Below are 16,947 nucleotides of genomic sequence, written 5' to 3'. Positions count from 1 at the left end.
CTCCTGCCGACTCAGGGTTTGGGTCTGGCTCAGTGAGGTCATAGAGATGATGGCTGGATCCCAGAACCAGCAGAGGTGCCATGTTGGCCGGTTCTTAACCTCTCACCAAAACAGAGAGTAGGCACTGATGCTTGTCATCTGTGGAGCTGCTGAGGTTCTGTCTGGAGCCAGGTACTTCATTCCTTTATGCCCACACAGAGACTTTGTACAAGGTCCCAGTTCTGGGTTCACTGAAACTAAAGTTGGCTGAGTGTCCGGGTCTCAATTCCGTCTCCCTCTCCAGTCCACTGGACCCTATCCGTGTAGACCTGAAGGCCAGGGCCCAGGGGCACCTCCCAGATCAGGGTGATGGGGCTGATGGTCTGAGCTCCATCCTCAAGACTGTGACACATCTGGGGACTAGAAGACTCAGGGGGGTCAGAGTGTCCACATTCACACACCCAATCCCCCAGGGCTGAGGCAACATGCCCTTGCTCCCTACACAGCCCTGGCTGCTAAGGAGAGACACCCCCTCATCTTGCGGTCTGTGTTCTAGAGGGTCCTAGACCCTGACTGACCCCAACTCAGAACCTGTGATGTTCTTTCTTCATCCCTGCTCAACGTGACCCAGGGAGATTGTGGGCTAGAGAGTCCGCTCCGCTGTTCTGTCGAGTCTCATAAAAATAAAGAGAAGAACAGGAGCAGCCGCTGCCTCTCACCTGTGGTGGCGTTGCAAGTCTCCTTGGAGCTGCTGGTTCCGTTTATCTGTACCCACACGGCAAATTCGTACAAGGAGCCGGGTTGCAGTCCGTCCACCAGGACACTGGTGCTGGTTGTGCTTTTGTTCTCAGGCTTTGCCATCGGCGCCAGTCCACTGGACCCAGTAGGTGTAGTTCCGATGGTCAGGGCCATCCGGCTCCGTCCAGCTCAGGGTGATGGAGCTGGTGGTCTGATTTGCTACCTTCAGCTTCGTGATGGGATTGGGGGGCTGAGAAATTAGGGAAAGGTGTCCCATGTCAGCAAGAGAGCGGATCGGGTGACAGTCAGTGCACATTTTTGCCCTCAAAATCCCCACTGCTGCCTCAATGCCTGGTCCCAGGAGATGCAAGGTATGTGGTCTAGACCAGCACTTCTCAAACTTCAGTACCCTCACATAACACTGGGGATCTTGTTAAGATTCGGGTTTCCATTGAGTCGGTCTGAGATGACACGGATTCTGCATTCCAGTCAGTTCTGGGCACACCGCTGGTGCTGCCCACCCATGGGACCATATTTCAAGTAGCAAGGGTCTAGAGCAGGCTTTCCAATACAATTTCTGCAAAGATGGAAATGCTCTCCCAGGATCCAATATAACAGGCTCTACTCAGTGGGATACTGAGGGGGAACTGGGACTCCCTTACCACAGCTTCTGAGCACATGAAATGGGGAACTGAATTTTCAATTTTACGGAACTTAATTTTTATTTTATTATTTTATTTTATTTTATTTTATTTTATTTTATTTTATTTTATTTTATTTTATTTTATTTTAGGGTGAGAGCATGTGTAAGCGGAGGGGGAAGGGCAGAGAGAGAATCTCGTGAAGCCCGATGCAGGGCTCCATTTCACAACACTGAGATCGTGACTTGAGCCGAAATTAAGAGTCAGACTACTAACCAACTGAGCCACCCAGGTGTCCCGGGAACTTAAGTTTAAATAGCCACACATGACACATGACGGGGGTCAGGGCTACCATATTGGGCTGTGGAGCTCCGGAACACAGTAGCTGTTTACATCAGGTGAGGGGGCTGATGGTCTGAGCTCCATCCTCAAGACTGTGACACATCTGGGGACTAGGAGAAGACTCAGGGGGTCAGAGTGTCCACATTCCACACACCCAATCCCCTCAGGGCTGAGGCAACATGACCTTGCTCCCTACACAGCCCTGGCTGCTAAGGAGAGACACCCCCTCATCTTGCGGTCTGTGTTCTAGAGGGTCCTAGACCCTGACTGACCCCAACTCAGAACCTGTGATGTTCTTTCTCATCCCTGCTCAACGTGACCCAGGGAGATTGTGGGCTAGAGAGTCCGCTCCGCTGTTCTGTCGAGTCTCATAAAATAAAGGGAAAGAACAGGAGCAGTCGCTGCCTCTCACCTGTGGTGGCGTTGCAAGTCTCCTTGGAGCTGCTGGTTCCGTTTATCTGTACCCACACAGCAAATTCGTACAAGGAGCCGGGTTGCAGTCCGTCCACCAGGACACTGGTGCTGGTTGTGCTTTTGTTCTCGGCTTTGCCATCGGCGCCAGTCCACTGGACCCAGTAGGTGTAGTTCCAATGGTCAGGGCCATCCGGCTCCGTCCAGCTCAGGGTGATGGAGCTGGTGGTCTGGTCCTTCACGCTCAGGTTTCTCACGGGGTTGGGGACTGAGATTCAGGAAGGAGGGCCCAGTGTGAGCAGGGGAGCAGGTCAGTACTGGCCCTTCCACTACCCCCAGCTCTTGCCCCGAGTCCAGGAAGGACCACCTTCCATCAGCGTGGGCCATGGATCACCCTGCCTCCATGAGACCAACCTCCCACACCGGAGCTCTCTCCTCCATGTAGGGGATAGACTTAGCAGGGGTCACTCACCAGCCGCCCGGGCTCCTGTACAGATGCACAGGCCCTGGGGAGAACCCAGAGAGGAGAGTCAGAATCTGAGCCTCATCTCCCTTGACCTGGGGAGACTGTGGGGCTGGGAGGGCCTAGTCAGTGACCCTCCTGTCTTCTGCCCCCACCCTGAGCATCTCTGGGCTAGAGGGAGAGGAGGGACACAGTAAGTTGTCTCCTTCCGTAGACTTGGCTCTAACAAAGGTCACCCCAGTGTCCTCTGTCTTTTCCGGGTGTGTATGTGTTGGAGGGTAGGAAGGGAGTGTGGCAGGGGCAGGACTCCAGGGATCCAGGAGCTGGGGTCAGCTCTAACCATAAGGTCAGGACATATACCTAATGGTTACACTTCCTGAAAAATTCCACCTTGGAATACTCCTGGCAGGAGAGCAATCAACAGAGTGGAATTTCGGGAAGATATCAAGGTTGGGAACCAGGAGCCAGACACCTGGTCTGAGGGAGGAGGGGGGCCTGGGGCCTGGACTACTGGGTCTGAGGGAGGAGGGGCTGGGATCTGGACTCCTGGGTCAGAGGGAGGAGGGGCTGGGGTTCAGGACCCCTGGGTCTGAGGGAGGAGGGGCTGGGGGGTCTGGGCTCCTGGGTCTGAGGGAGGAGGGGCTGGGGTTCTAGGACTCCGGGTCTGAGGGAGGAGGGGCTGAGGGCCTGGACTGATGGTTGAGGCAGTGGGCACCTGCCCCCCCTGGGATCTTCATGGGCACACACCTGAGTCTTGCCAGAAACCAGAGCTCACTCTCACAGCGGATGGCCTGGTCTGAGAGCCCAGGTGTGTCTTGCTGACAATCCAGAGGCTTGCTTCCTTCTCCAGGAGATCATCAGACCCTACTCCCTCAGGACCCTAGCTCCCTGCCTCCATCTGGGAGCACTCACCAGCAGCGCCAGGCACCCCCAGGCCCGGAGGCCCCCTCTGGTCCTTTTCATATCTCCAGTCACTGCCGATGGACTCAGGTGTCCGGGCCCCGACCTTTCACCCGCTGGACTTTAAACCCAAGAATTTCCCCTTTCTGAGCTGCGTGGTGAGGCCACAGACCAGGGCGGGAAGGGAGGAGGAGGAAGTGGAGGCTCCCAGCCCCGCCCCCAGGCCTCAGCTCCGGTCCTGGCCTCTGGACACCCCTGTTCCCCCCTGGGGCACCTGACACTATCCCACCCAAATTGCCTGGATACGGGGCTGCTCCCTGCTGCTTCGTGAATGCAACAGCGCGGGTCCTGGATGGTCAGAGCTGGAGGCGGCCCTGGGAGAGAACCACCTCCGGCTCTGTGTCTCAAGGGGACCAGGCTGGGTCTAAACCCCCGTGCTACAGTGGGCTCTGCGCATCGACCCAGGCCCTGGCACCGCTCCCTGCCTCCACACAGCCTAGCAGCCCTCCCAAAATGAGCCACTTCACTCCTGCCTGCCTCCCGGCCTTTGCATATGTGGGCTCCCTGCCAGGTGCACCCTCCTACCTTCCTCCCCAACGACCTCATTCCTACTGGTCCCTCAGGATGCAGTCCCACATGGACCACACTGGGTCGGGCGCCTTCCTGGCCCCGGCAGGATGCTCGGCCATACCTGTCACAATCACACCAGGACGGTCGGTATTTGCTTATTCACCTTGCCGGTCGACCTGTGACCTTGAGCAAGTGACTTAAACTCATAGTGACTCAGATTCACCTGCAGCGGGGAAGAATGGAGACAACCCCTAATAAATGACTTCGTCCGTATAAAATCTTAGAACGATGACTGGCCATTTTGAAACCCTTGTTAAATCATAGCCACACGTATTTTTGGTTCATCCCTAAGACTTCCAGTGCCCGGAGGGGCTTCTCGGGCTCTTCTGGGGACTTACTGATTATCCGCACCAGTGGCTGCCTTAGCTTCAGGGGCAGCGTGAAAAGCAAGAATGCGAGTCTGGGAGTCGCACACCCTGCATCTGCATTGCTAGCACTACCCCCCCTCCACCCCGTCCCGTGTGACCTTGCGGGGCCGTCCCATCTCTCTGGGTCTCTGTCTTCATGTTTTTGAAATGGAATTGGAAACGCTGTCTGCAGATACAGAAACGCCGGGTCCCCTACACGGTAAAGGTTGCCCCTTCTCCATCTCCGTGACAAACACTGAGAAGCCGTCGCGAGTTATAGTGAGGTGACGCGTATGTATGACCCACCTACTGCTGAGTCTCAAGTCACCCCAAGACTGAGTGGTGTAGACAACAGTGAACACGTCCCCTCTCTCGGGGTCTGTGTGCGAGGATTCAGCAGCGCCCCGGCCGGGTGGTTCTGGCTTGGCTCTCTCCTGAGGATGATACCAAGATGTTGGTGGGGGCTGCGTGATCCGAAGGCTTTTGACCACGGCTGGGGGACCCACTTCCAGAGGGTTCACTGGCACGGCTGTTGGCGGGAGACCCCCAGTCTTCGTGCATCACGCATGGCGCATGTGGGCGTCCTCACAGCACGCTACCAGCTTCCCCAGAGTGAAGGATCCAAGAGAGGGAACACGGAAGTCACAGTATGCCTCAGAAAGCGCACACACCGTCATTTCTGGCACATCCCACTCATTATGCGGGTCAGCCTCATCGTGTGGGAGGGACTGCACAAGAATGTGAAAGCCGGCAAGTGTGGACCCACCGGGGTCATGTCGGACGCAGGCAGCAGCCCCCACTGTGCACACACAGCGATCACCTAATAGGCGAGGCTGTGTTTTACCACTTTCTGTCCCACACGTGAAAAAGTGGGAAGGAGGGACAGGCAGCTAACACTCTAATGCTCGCTCTGGGGGCATCTTTTGCTTCCACACCATTCCCACCCCAGAGGAGGAAGAGGGGGCTCGGTCCTGAGTCCCTGGCATCTCACCAGCCTGTTTCTTTTACAAGGAGACTCTGGCAAAGGTGTCCCCAGGGTACCCAGGGCATTTGCTCCTTCCCCATTTCCAGGGACCATGGCCTTGACAGTGGGGCTCAGCTAGCTGTCCATTCCATGTTCTTGGTCCCCATGGGGCCTCTGCTCACCTGTGTTCTCAGTGTGGCAAGTCACAGAGGCAGACCTGGCCCTCATTCCATCCCAGAGGGTCATGACGGTGGCTGGGTAGGACTGGGCCGGCCAGAGACCCAACACATTCAACCCTTTTCCTGCAGGAGGACCTGTTCTGGGAGTCCTGCTGTCCACCCACCTGCAACTCTAAGGCCTCGTAGCCTCCTCGGGGGCAGGACCAGGTCAAGATGACCCAGTGTCCCCCAGAGGTGCTGATGCAGGAGGTGATGGTGACCAGGCTCGGGACTGGGGGGACAGCACAGGAGGGGTCAGTAGGAGCCACACAGGGTGGCTTTCCATCCCCTCACCCACCCCTACTTCCCACCTGTGGTGCCAATTCTCTGAGAACTAGCCCGTCCTTTCCTTCCCAAAATCAAAACCCCTCTTCATCTCTCATACTCTGTCCTACCCCTAATGGACACACAACAGACCCTCCCCTTCAAACCACAATTCCCATGAGTCCCTGGATGCTCTGTGTCACTGCAGTTTATGAAATCATGACCCCATGGCCTGATGGGATTTGGAGTCCACTCACCTCCCACTGCCCCCAGGTCTGACCCAAGCCCCCACCAGGTAGAAGGGGGTCCATCTCACCTGTGGATGCAAAGAGGCTCTGTGCAGAACTGGCCACGCTGTTCCTCTCTGCCCACACGCTGAACTTGTACAGAGTGCCGGGTTCCAGGGTCTGCATCTCATAGCAAGTCTCACTGGTCCTGCCTGTCTGGTTGGCCTGATGTCCTTGGGGGTCTTGCTCTCCCTGGGGATGTCCCCCAGGGGAGCACTGGACCCAGTATGTGTCGGCCTGAGAGTGGGGGTTTGTGAGGGTCTTCCACCCCAGGGTGATTGAGTTGTTGGTCTGAGTTTCCTTGTGCAGATCCGTGACCCTGTTGAGAGCTGACAAGTGAGGGGGGGTTGTTGGAATCTCCCCCATACCCGCTCTGCCTCAGAGCACCTGTAGGCACCCACACCTAGTGAGGGGTACAGTGTCTCAGCCTCTCCTCCAGTGCAGGGTCCATGAAGTTGGGTCTCCCACCTGTCACATCCTCCCGGCCCACTGGACGCAGTACATGGGGGTGAGGCCAAAACACAGAGCTGGCCAACCGAGTCTGGAAACCAGAGACTTAGACTCGGATATTTCAGGCTATTTCTGGTCTTCTGAAGCTCTAACTCTCAGAGATAGGTCAGGAAAATGAGGTAATTGCATATCCCTGTTGCTAAGGAGAGACAGTCCCTAACAACAGGACTCCACCCTTTGAGATCAAATGAACACTCCAGTTCCTAGGAAAGATCTCAGAGGCCCAGACCAGCCCCTTCCTACAACCCCAAACAGGCGTGAGTCGCACCTGTGGGTACGTCAAAGACTTGGGTATTGCTGCTGGCTCTGCTCCTTCTCGTCCAGATGGTGAAGGTGTACAGGGCCCCACTTCCCAGTCCCTCCTCCATGACCCATGTTCCTGAGATGTTCAGGGTCTCACTGGTGAAACCTGCCTCCCACCATTGGACCCAGTAGGTGTCAGGTGGATAGTCTGGACCCAGTGGAGCTGTTCAGGTCAGGGTGACATAGCTCATGCTGTGTCCTGAATCTCCACGTTTGTCACCAGATTGGGCACAAAGAGAGGGAGCAGGGTCAGCATTTCCACATCCCTAAGTACCTGCAGCACACCTGGACAGACCTGGTTGCTAAGGAGGGTGTTCTCTAGAAATAGGGCCCAGAAGATAGACGCTGAGGATGGGGTGTCAGTCTCGGGCCCCACATCCCTGATCTTGGAGACTGGGGCCCCATAGACCTCATTTCCTCTTCTCCTCCTTAGAGTCAACTTCCAGGGTGACCACATCTCAACTGTGGACACTGCCTAACTGTCTCAACAAGGCCATGGGAGTGCGGGCTCCCACAGCGTTCTATTGGAGCACTGTCTTTACTAACCAGCTCCTACTGTGGCCTCGAAGCGGGCAGTGGTCTTGGCTAATCCTCACCTTGGTGACTCCTGGGGGTTGCACTGTGTCCCTCAGAAAGATATGTCCACATCCTAACCCCTGGTGCCTGCGAACATGACCTTGTCTGGAGATAGGGTCTTCGCAGTCGTAACCAAGTGAAGGTGAGTTCACATGGAGTAGAATGAGCCCTAAATCCATGACTGGCATCCTTAGAAGGAAAGAGAAATTTGGACCCAAACAGGAAGAATAGCACAGGAAGACGGAGGCAGAAATTGGCGTGATGCATCTTCAAACCAAGGAACGCCAAAGATGGCCAGGAGTCACCAGAAGCTAGAAGAGGTGCGAAAAGATTCTTGAGGCTCCAAAGAGGGCGTGACGACACCTCGATTTTGGAATTCCAGCCTCCAGGACTGTGAGACAACATGTTTCTGTTGCTTTAAGCCCCTCGGTTGCTGGTACTTTGTTACGGTGGCCTCGGGAATCAAATGCAATGACCTTTCTCTCCTTGGTAGGGTCATCCCTAGGGAGGGTCCTTTGTCACCTATAGACACGCAGAGGGTCTCCCTGGAGCTGCTCACTCTGTCCTGTTCAGCCCACACTAAGAATTCATACAAAGTTGGGGTTCAAGTTTATCCACCACAATCCAGGTGTCTGGGGTGCTGTGAGAACCACCTGGGATGCTCTCCCTAGACCACTGGGTCCCATAGAGGTACAGCTGAGGGCCTGGACCCTCAGGGACCTCCCTTCTCAGGGTGATGGAACGGCTGGGCTGAGCCTCTACCTTTAGGCTTCTGACTGGGTTGGAGGCTGGAAGGGGGAAGACAGGCCTGTTAGGGGCAGGACATCAGCCGGTGCCCTGCTCCTTCATCCACCCCATGCTCATCCATAAATCCCAGAATGTGACGTTTCCATCAGCTCTGCAAGGAACCCCCACAAGTCCTCTACAAGGAACCCCCAGGAGGCTCAGGGGGAGAGCAGTCCAAGCTCCTTTGTCAGCAGTGTGGGTGGAGGAGTGGGGGGCCATCAGTGAGGCTCGGGACAACTCACCACCAGCTGGTGAATAATTCTCTACTGTATGTATGTATACAAGATATTCCTCATTTTGTTTATTCACTCAGGCGTCGATGGACACTTGGGTTGCTCCCACCTCCTAGATATTGTGAATAACATGCTTTGAACATGGGTGTACAAATATCTCTTCGGGACCCTGCTTTCAATTATTTTGGGTATATACCCAGAAGTGAAATTTCTCGATCATATGGTAATCCTATGTCTAATTATTTTGGGAACCACCAGGCTGTTTTCCACAGTGGCTGCTCCATGTTACATTCCCACCAACGGTGCCCAAGGGCTCCCATTTCTCCCACCCTCGCCAACATGTGATTTTCTTTTTGACCGTCGCCATCCTAATGGGCGTGAGGTGGTACCTCCTGGTTTTGATTTGCATTTCCTTAATGAGCAATGCTATTGGCCATCTTTTCACGTGTAACTCACTCACCTTTTCTTTCTGTATTATTAATTCCTTTCTCTGATAGGGTATGTCTAGCTTGCATAGATTTAGTAACTTATTTCTATTATTTCTATGAGCAAGCCTCTTGTATACGTTTCCTTTTCTGCCACCCGCTCCTCACCCACGTGAAGACCCTTCTCTTCTGCTCCATCTCTCTGACTCTGCACACGGGGCCGCCCACCACATGAACACCTTCCCTGCCCTGATTGAACCTGACACCCCACAACGAACCCCTGCCTGTTCCCACCACCACCACCACCACCAGCAGCAGCAGCACTGTGGACGCCTACGTGGCTCATTCCCACCAAATGGCTTTAGGACTGAAATGTCCCAAAAGGGAAGGAAGGGGGAAGAGGAAGAAGAAGAAGGAAGAGAAATACCTCATCTTTGGTGGGTTTTGTTTTTTGATGAACAAAGTTCTACATTTTCTTAAACATTTTATTTTGAAATTATTAGAGACTCCCAGGAAGTTGCAAAAAGTAGTACAAGAGGCCCCATGTGAGCTTTCTTCCACTAACCCCTGCGGTAACATCTAAACACAGTAAAACACAGTATCGAAAGCAGGAAATCGACAGTGGGACAATACTGTTAACTGGACTCCAGGCCTCGTTCCTCAGGTTTCACAGTTTATTCTTTAAAGTGTGTGTGTGTGTGTGTGTGTGTGTAGTGCTCTGCAATTTTAATCTATGTAAAGAATCGTGCAGCTACCACCGCACTCAAGATAAAACCCTGCCCTGTCACCGAGGAATTACCGTGAGCTAACCCCCTTTTATATTTGACTATCCCTGATCTTTATCTCCGGACAACCTCCATTTTTAAAAGTCTGTCATTTCCTTCTTCTTCTTCTTTTTTTTTTTAAGATTTATTTATTTATTTTTAGAGAGAGAGAGCACAAGCGGGGTGGAGGGGCAGCAGGAGAGAGAGCACGCGGAACCGGACGCAGGGCTCCATCCCAGGACCCCGAGATCATGACCCGAGCTGAAGTCAAGCATCAGACGCTCCACGCCCTGAGCCATCCAGGCGCCCCAACTCCGCCGTTTCGAGAATGTGATACACATGGACGCACACAGCACGAGCCAGCCCTACTGACACCTTGACCCAGGACCTCTGGCCTCCAGAACCGGGAGACCACAGAGCTCTGGTGCTTCACTGTCCTTCTACGGCCTTCCAGGGCCACCCCCTCTCTGGTCCCCTCCAGTCGCCAACCTGTCACCCTCCCATGTCCCGCGTTTCTCACCAGTTTCTGTGGCTGGTCGTCCCTCCGCTCCCGGCTTACCTCTCCCCATATGGCTCCTTCAGGCTAAATCCATGTTCGTTCACCATCTCGAACCAATCCTCTTAGCGATTTACCCAACACCCACACAGGCTGGCCACGAACTCAAGGGGCAAACAGCACCTTCCGGTCCCGGCCAAGGGCGCGGCGCCGAGGAGCCGGTCGGGGAAGGGGACGCGGCTGTGAGGTGAAGGCGCCATGACCGGGGTCGCGCTGGGCATGGCGGGAGCGCAGAGGAGGTGCCTACCCCTCAGCAGGGGCGAGTCTCGGGACAGGAGTAGGATCTGGTGAGCGGAGATCTGCGTTGGGAAGGGGCACGGGCAGAGGAGGGCAGGTGGCCAGGCGGAGGGCAAGGGGGGATCTGAGAGCGTTGGTATGGCCAGAGCTCCATGTGCAATGGGGACGGGAGGGCTGACCTTGAGCTGAGGGTCAGGTTTGCGGGGGCCCCAGGCAGGTCTGGACCTAACATCAGTGAGCCAGGTTGGCGAGCACCTGGAGGCGTGGGGTGAGGCCACGGGAGCCCCACGTGCTTCCCCACCTCCCCCCACACAGCCGCGAGCGTCTCTTCCGTCTGGCTGTTCCCGAGCTGGGTCCTTTGGCCCCAGGCCGGCGATCTGGTAAATGGAGGGTCTTCCCAGGTGCTGCGAGCGGCTCTAGCACGTGAAACCCAAGGAGCGGCTCGTGGGAACCTCTCATCCGTAGCCGGTGAGTCAGGAGCCCAGGTGCCACGAGGACTTGGATTGGCGGGGGGTGGGGAGCAGTCCCGTGGGACAGACTCGTCACCTGTGGGAGGTGATGCTGCCTGGGGACTGACGTGAACTGTAGGAGCCCAGCTGGGGTCGGAGAATCGCTTGGTGGTGTGGGGGAGCCCACACACAGGGATGGAGTCGAATCGTAATTACCATCATTGCGAAATGCTGACAACAACCTGAATCCCAAATGATCGGGAACATATTGAAAGATGAACTATGCTGCTCGTTGCCCGGGGCTGGGGTGGGGGGTGAGTGAGTATTCGGGGAGGTGAGGCTGGAAGACACAGGGTCTCTTTTTGGGGTGATGGAGGCGGTAACATTGATTGTGGTGCTGGTTGCACAACTCCGTGAATATACCATAAACCACTAACATCCACCCGTGGTCTTTTTTTTAAGTAGGCTCCACGCCCAGCACGGGGCTTGAACTTCCCACCCGAGGTCAAGAGCCACAGGCTCCACCCACGGAGCCCACCAGGTGCCCCGGCCATGCACACTTTGCATGGGCAGTTGGAGGGGATGTGAAGAGGATCTCAGCAAAACCACGACCAGAACATTTTTTTTTCTGGGATTGAACAGAAACGACCTTACACAGAACATGGTCACAGTGATGACCGTCCAGCATGTCGGATTATAAAGTTCATAGTCATTGGGAGACCAGACTTACTTGTCCCCACTGCACACAGGAAGGTGAGGAAGTGATGGGACACAGGCATCAGCAAACGCTGTGTGGACCGTTATGTTACGGTGTGTAAGTGTGTCATATCCACACACTTGCACCTCGAGCTCACTCAGTGTTCAATGTCAAGTGACTCAATAAAGAAGAAAAATGGAAGACGTTCTTCAGACAGATGGAGGCGGGAAATTTCTCTCCTTGGTCCTTTGCACGGGGGTGAGAGGTTGTGCTGGGGGGGCGCTCTAGGAGGGAGAGGGAGGGAGGGTGCTCACTTCACTCCCCCCCGTTAGTGTGCTGTGCACCCCCGGCTCCTGACGGCTGACAGAGCACTCGGGACCTGGGCACGGAGCCTGCAGACATGACCCCCCGCGTGGGCACGAGGCAGGGGCTCACGGAAGGCAGTGCGGGGCCTCTGAGGTTGGAAGGAGCAGGGCACACCCCCCCAGAACGCTCAGCCCTGCCCGGGGCTGTGCCACCGCTTGCGTGCCTCACCTGGCCCAACGCCTTCCTACACGGTGGCCTGACGTGGGCAGGGTTGCTCAGCGAACACACAAGCGCAGGGTCAAGCGGCACCTGCAGCCCGATGTTTACAGCAGCAGCAGCAGCAGCAGCCGCCAACGCGGAGAGAGCCCACAGGTCCACTGGCTGCAAGATGCTGAGGGTGTGCTATGTGTGGACTACTACTCAGCGTCAGAAAGAACGGGATCTTGCCGTTTGCAAGCTTGCGGACGGAGCTAGACAGTATTATGCTACATGAAGTAAGTCACAGAAAGACAAGCACCATATGATTCCACTCGTGAGTGGGATTTAAGACACAAAACAAACAAGCACAGGAAAAACGAGAGAGAGAGGCAAACCACACAGCAGACTCTTAACTACGGAGAACAAACCACTGGCGACCAGAGGGGAGGAGGAGGGGGAGGGGGAGACAGGCGATGTGGATGAAGGAAGCACGCGTGATGAGCACGTGTGACGTATGGAAATGCTAAGTCACTATAGTGTGCACCCGAAACTAGTATTACAGTGTGGTAACTACACTGGAATTAAAGTAAAAACTTAAAAAAAAAAACAACAGGAGTGGGCTCTGGGGGTCCCTAAGAGCACAATGTGGATGTAGAAGTCTCCCCTCTGCTGTAAGAGTCCCTAAGAGCACAACGTGGATGTAGAAGTCTCCCCTCTGCTGTAAGAGTCCCTAAGCACATGATGGCGGGCGTAAGCTTCATTAGCATAACGTATGTGTGTGCAGGCATGTTTTCTGAGTGCTCGCAGGCAACCCCATGCTTGCTTAGCACAGGTGATGGTGACTACCCCTTTCGATCTTCCTCCGCAAAACTCACCCCTGTCTGGGGAGTCCTGGCTCTGCAGATCACTCCCAGTGATCTCGATTTGTGCGCACGAGGATGACTTGTGAGGAGCCTCATGGGGCAGAAGTCACAGGGCCGGGCCCACGTTGACCCAGGGACACCGGGAGGACTGTACGTTCCCCAAGCCCAGGGCGCCAGGCCTGCGTGTCCTCAGCAATGCTGCGTCTGATGGGTTAACAAACGGGTCACCAGGGTCTGGCTCGCAGTGTGGTTACCACAGGAATGACCCTACGTAGTGCCTAACACTGTGCGCGTACCTCATGTCACTGAGTCGTATGTGGAAAAGTGGTTCACATCGTGCTTTGTTGCTTCAAAAAAGAAAAGGGGCACCTGGGTGGTTCGGCTGGTTAAGCAGACACTTGATTTCGGCTCAGGTCATGATCTCAGGGTTGTGAGATCGAGCCCCGCATCAGGCTCTGCACTCAGCGTGGAATCTGCTTGACATTCTCTCCCTCTGCCCCACCCCTGCTCTCTCTCTCTCACTAAATAAATAAAAGGTTTTTTAAAAATTAAAAAAATAGGGGCACCTGGGTGGCTCAGTCAGTGGAGCATCTGCCTTCGGCTCAGGTCATGATCCCAGGATCCTGGGATCCAGCCCGGTGTTGGGCTCCCTGCTCCGCAGGGAGTCTGCTTCTCCCCCCTCTGTGGCTCCCCCTGCTGTGCTCTCTCTGTCAAATAAATAAATAAAATCTTTTTAAAAAATTAAAATTAAAAACTAAAAGAAAAAAGAACGATTTGCTGATCTGGCGAGCACCCCTCTCCCAAGGCCCCTCCCCAAATAATGGCGATGTCACTGTTTCAGTGTCCACTTTACTCGGGCACGAAACAGCTTAGGGCCGCAGGGAAGGGGGCGGGTGCGGTCAGAACAGAGGGAAGGTGGCGGTGGGGACTTGGCGGTGGATGCGGATTTCCACAGACGGTTCTCACGTGTCTCGAACCGCACGGGCACCCGCACACACGAGTCCAGGAGCCTGGGCCTTCCGTCCCACCTGGCGGCGCCGGTCTGGGAGGCCTGGGGCCTCGCCGGAGGGCAGGGGGCACCACCGGTCCGGCCGGGCCTCGTCAGCTGGTCTTGAGCCTGGGGCTCGGGAAGGCTGACAGGGTGATGAGCAGCTGTGCAGCATAGTAGGTGGTCATGACCAGCAGGCGGGCATGGGGCAGCGGCTGGACGAAGGTGTCCCAGGCCAGCAGCATGTCCGAGAGCGTGAAGAGCAGGGCCCCCCAGCGGACGCTCCCGCCCCCGGCCAGGCCACGCCACAGCATGGCGGCCAGGACCAGGGAGTAGGCCGCCAGGGCCGGGACCATGCCGGCTGGGAGGTGGAGCAGCAGGGCGCCGTAATACGGCCCAGAGACCAGGGCGATGGGCAGCAGGAGGCCTGGCCGCAGGGGAGCGAGGCCAAAGGCCCAGAGGTAGAGCAGGTGGGCCGCGGTGAAGGCAGCCACGCCTACAGGAGACAGGACCTGTGGCTACCGCGTGACCACCTCGCGGCTCCGAGCCGAGGGAAGGACCGCCCCGAGCAGCAGCATCCAGCCTGGCCGCACCACCCGCATCGGCTGGGACTGTCGTACCGGCCTCCCTGCCCTTGGCACCACCGTGACCTTACAACGCACACTGCATTCCATCCTTACTCGGCTTACAACTGTCCGCCAACTCCCCATTTTGCCCTGCTCCCCACTTGGCTCCACCCACCCACACGTTCTGACCCTCCAGCAGCGTTCCACCCCAGGACCTTTGCGCTTGCTGGTCCCCCTGGCCTGGACCATCCTTCCTCCCACGGCTCCTGCACCCTCTTCAAGACGTTACCTCCTTGGTGAGGCCATCCTCGACCAGCTACTCAAGACTGCGACACCCGAAGCCCCCCTTTCTGTCCCTCCACGCCACTCATGCCTTCTAAGGCTCTGCTGCCCAACCCCCTCAGGGGAAGGAAGGCTCTGTGAGAGCAGGGGTTCCTGTCCGGGTGGGGGTCCAGAAGCAAGCATGCAGCCCCGCTCACCATAGAGGAAGGCGTCAGGCCAGATGAGGCAGGCGTCCCCCACAGCCGAGCACAGAAGGGCCCCCTGCAGGAGCGCGCGGTAGCCTCTGCCCCAGCGCACGGTCTGCAAGGACACCACCAGGCACACCACCGGCAGGCACTTGACGAGGGCGCCGACCCAGGACGGCCGGTCTTGCGGGATCCAGAGGAGGAAGTAGACGGCACAGGTGAGGAAGAAGGGGCTCAACCACCAGCACAGACGCGGCTGCTTTGGGAGACAAGGGGGTCACCGAAGCCCTGGAGCCCAGCCAGCTTCCAGCTCCTGGGGGGCAGGCCCCACGCGGCCAGGACTCAGATCGAGGGGCTTCCACGGCACCCCCACCCAGGAACCCGAGTCACGCTGTCCGCTGGGAACGCAGCCTCCTGAGGGCAGGGCCTCCCAATTCTTGCAGGCTGCTCAGGTTCCCCAGAGCCCAGGCCGAACCCTCTCCCACACCCGGCGTCTCTCACTTGGACTGAGAAGCAAGGCTTTCCAGGCAGACCCTCTTCCCAGGCGTCCATGTCGGCCTATGACCCCCCCCAGAGTGGCGAGTACGTGGGCACGGGTGGCTTTGGGGGTGGAGGGGACAGCATGTGGTTACACATTAACCCGAGGAGCGTCCTGTGGACTCTGGGGCTGATAACAGGGCCCGGGGGAGATGCTGCCCCCGCCCTGGGGATGGCCCCGCCTGGCACCACTGATAAGGTGCCCACTAGGGACCCAGGGGTCCCTCCTCCCCCACAGCACCCTGCCCCTGCCTCCCAGACCTGGCTCCCCCCACCCCCGGCTGCCCTGGGGGGATGTGTGGCCATAAACACCCCTACCATTGTCCCATGCCCAACCAACCAGGAGGGAACCAGTGCAGGATTCCTATACGCTCCCCTGCACCTGGGACTCTGGGGGAGGGGGCGAGGTGGAGTGCCATCAGCCCCAGGCTCAGGCCAGCCCCAGGCTCAGGCCAGCCCCAGGCTCAGGCATCAGGACCACCCGGACAGACTGCGGGGACAGGATGGAAACTCTCTAGGCCCCTGCCCACCCACCATCCCCCCCAGTAGGCTGCCCAGGGAGGGGGCTCCCTCCTGTGCTTTGGCCCCACTATCCTCAGCTCTGGCCATCAGGCCCCCAGAGCTGTCTGCGCCCCCCAAGGAGGCCTCTATAGACCCTCCTGAGGGAATGCGTGCCAGTGCTGAGTCGTACAAGGTCCTCACTGCGTGCTGCCCCGCGGCTTCAAGAGCACATCCTGCAAGTGCACTCAGCCCATCTCTAACTTCTGGTTTAGTAGGAATGGACTTACCGGGTGTCCACCTATCTCGGTGGGCTGGCCACACCCAGGTGCCCACTGTTCCACCATAGGAGATGACGCTCAGGGGACATCACTTCCACAAGGTCACCCAGCCAAGTCAACCTCCCCAAGGCTGGAGGCTGGCCTGCCACCTCCTACGGTTGTACGGACCCGGGACACAGAGGGCTGGGGGCACGAAAGGGACTCCAGGAAACAGCTCGTGGGGACCAGGCCCTAGACAAGACTGGGCAGGCTCTGCTCCTCCTCCCAGGACATCCTTTCCTGGTCTGAGCACAAGTGACCCCACCCTCAGCAGAGCACGGAGGTCCGGGAGCCTAACTGCACTCTGAGGGCCACACCCAGGGGCTGAGAGAAGGCCTGGGGTCCCGAGGCCAGGGCGCAAGGACAGCTCAGGCCTCCAGACCCAGGTCCCAGAACTCAAGACCCAAAGCCAGGGTGCAGGGCAGCTCAGGCACCCGCGCCCCAGGTCCCAGAAGTCAAGGCTCAAGGCCAGGGTGCAGGGACA

General features: G+C 57.1%; 2 protein-coding genes across 3 annotated transcripts in view; both read right to left on the bottom strand.

The window, feature by feature from the left end:
* Positions 1-10,387, bottom strand: part of PTPRH (protein tyrosine phosphatase receptor type H) — a 23,076-nt gene extending 12,689 nt beyond the window's left edge. The window contains 11 exon segments of the mRNA XM_057314654.1: positions 699-828; positions 830-1,068; positions 2,113-2,379; positions 2,584-2,617; positions 3,487-3,548; positions 5,041-5,179; positions 5,759-5,865; positions 6,130-6,513; positions 6,963-7,163; positions 8,167-8,381; positions 10,341-10,387. Of these exon segments, the coding sequence (XP_057170637.1) occupies positions 699-828; positions 830-1,068; positions 2,113-2,379; positions 2,584-2,617; positions 3,487-3,548; positions 5,041-5,179; positions 5,759-5,865; positions 6,130-6,513; positions 6,963-7,163; positions 8,167-8,381; positions 10,341-10,387 (1,825 nt within the window).
* Positions 10,388-13,916: 3,529 nt separating this feature from the next.
* Positions 13,917-16,880, bottom strand: TMEM86B (transmembrane protein 86B). 2 transcript variants are annotated; one of them, XM_026488512.4, is made up of 3 exons: positions 15,610-16,880; positions 15,121-15,367; positions 13,917-14,571 (listed from the first exon to the last, which is right to left on the bottom strand). In XM_026488512.4, the coding sequence occupies exons 1-3, from the start codon at positions 15,658-15,660 to the stop codon at positions 14,189-14,191; spliced, it is 681 nt and encodes a 226-aa protein (XP_026344297.1). In that variant the 5' UTR covers positions 15,661-16,880; the 3' UTR covers positions 13,917-14,188. The 2 variants fall into 2 exon arrangements, with proteins under 2 accessions (XP_026344297.1, XP_026344298.1); XM_026488513.4 differs by having other exon boundaries at positions 15,121-15,364.
* Positions 16,881-16,947: the final 67 nt, after the last annotated feature.

This window comes from Ursus arctos, unplaced genomic scaffold, assembly GCF_023065955.2.
Source record: "Ursus arctos isolate Adak ecotype North America unplaced genomic scaffold, UrsArc2.0 scaffold_19, whole genome shotgun sequence".
In the NCBI taxonomy this organism is placed as follows: domain Eukaryota; kingdom Metazoa; phylum Chordata; class Mammalia; order Carnivora; family Ursidae; genus Ursus; species Ursus arctos.
The sequence above is the reverse complement of the archived record's forward strand: the minus strand, read 5'-3'. Positions and strand labels throughout refer to the sequence as shown.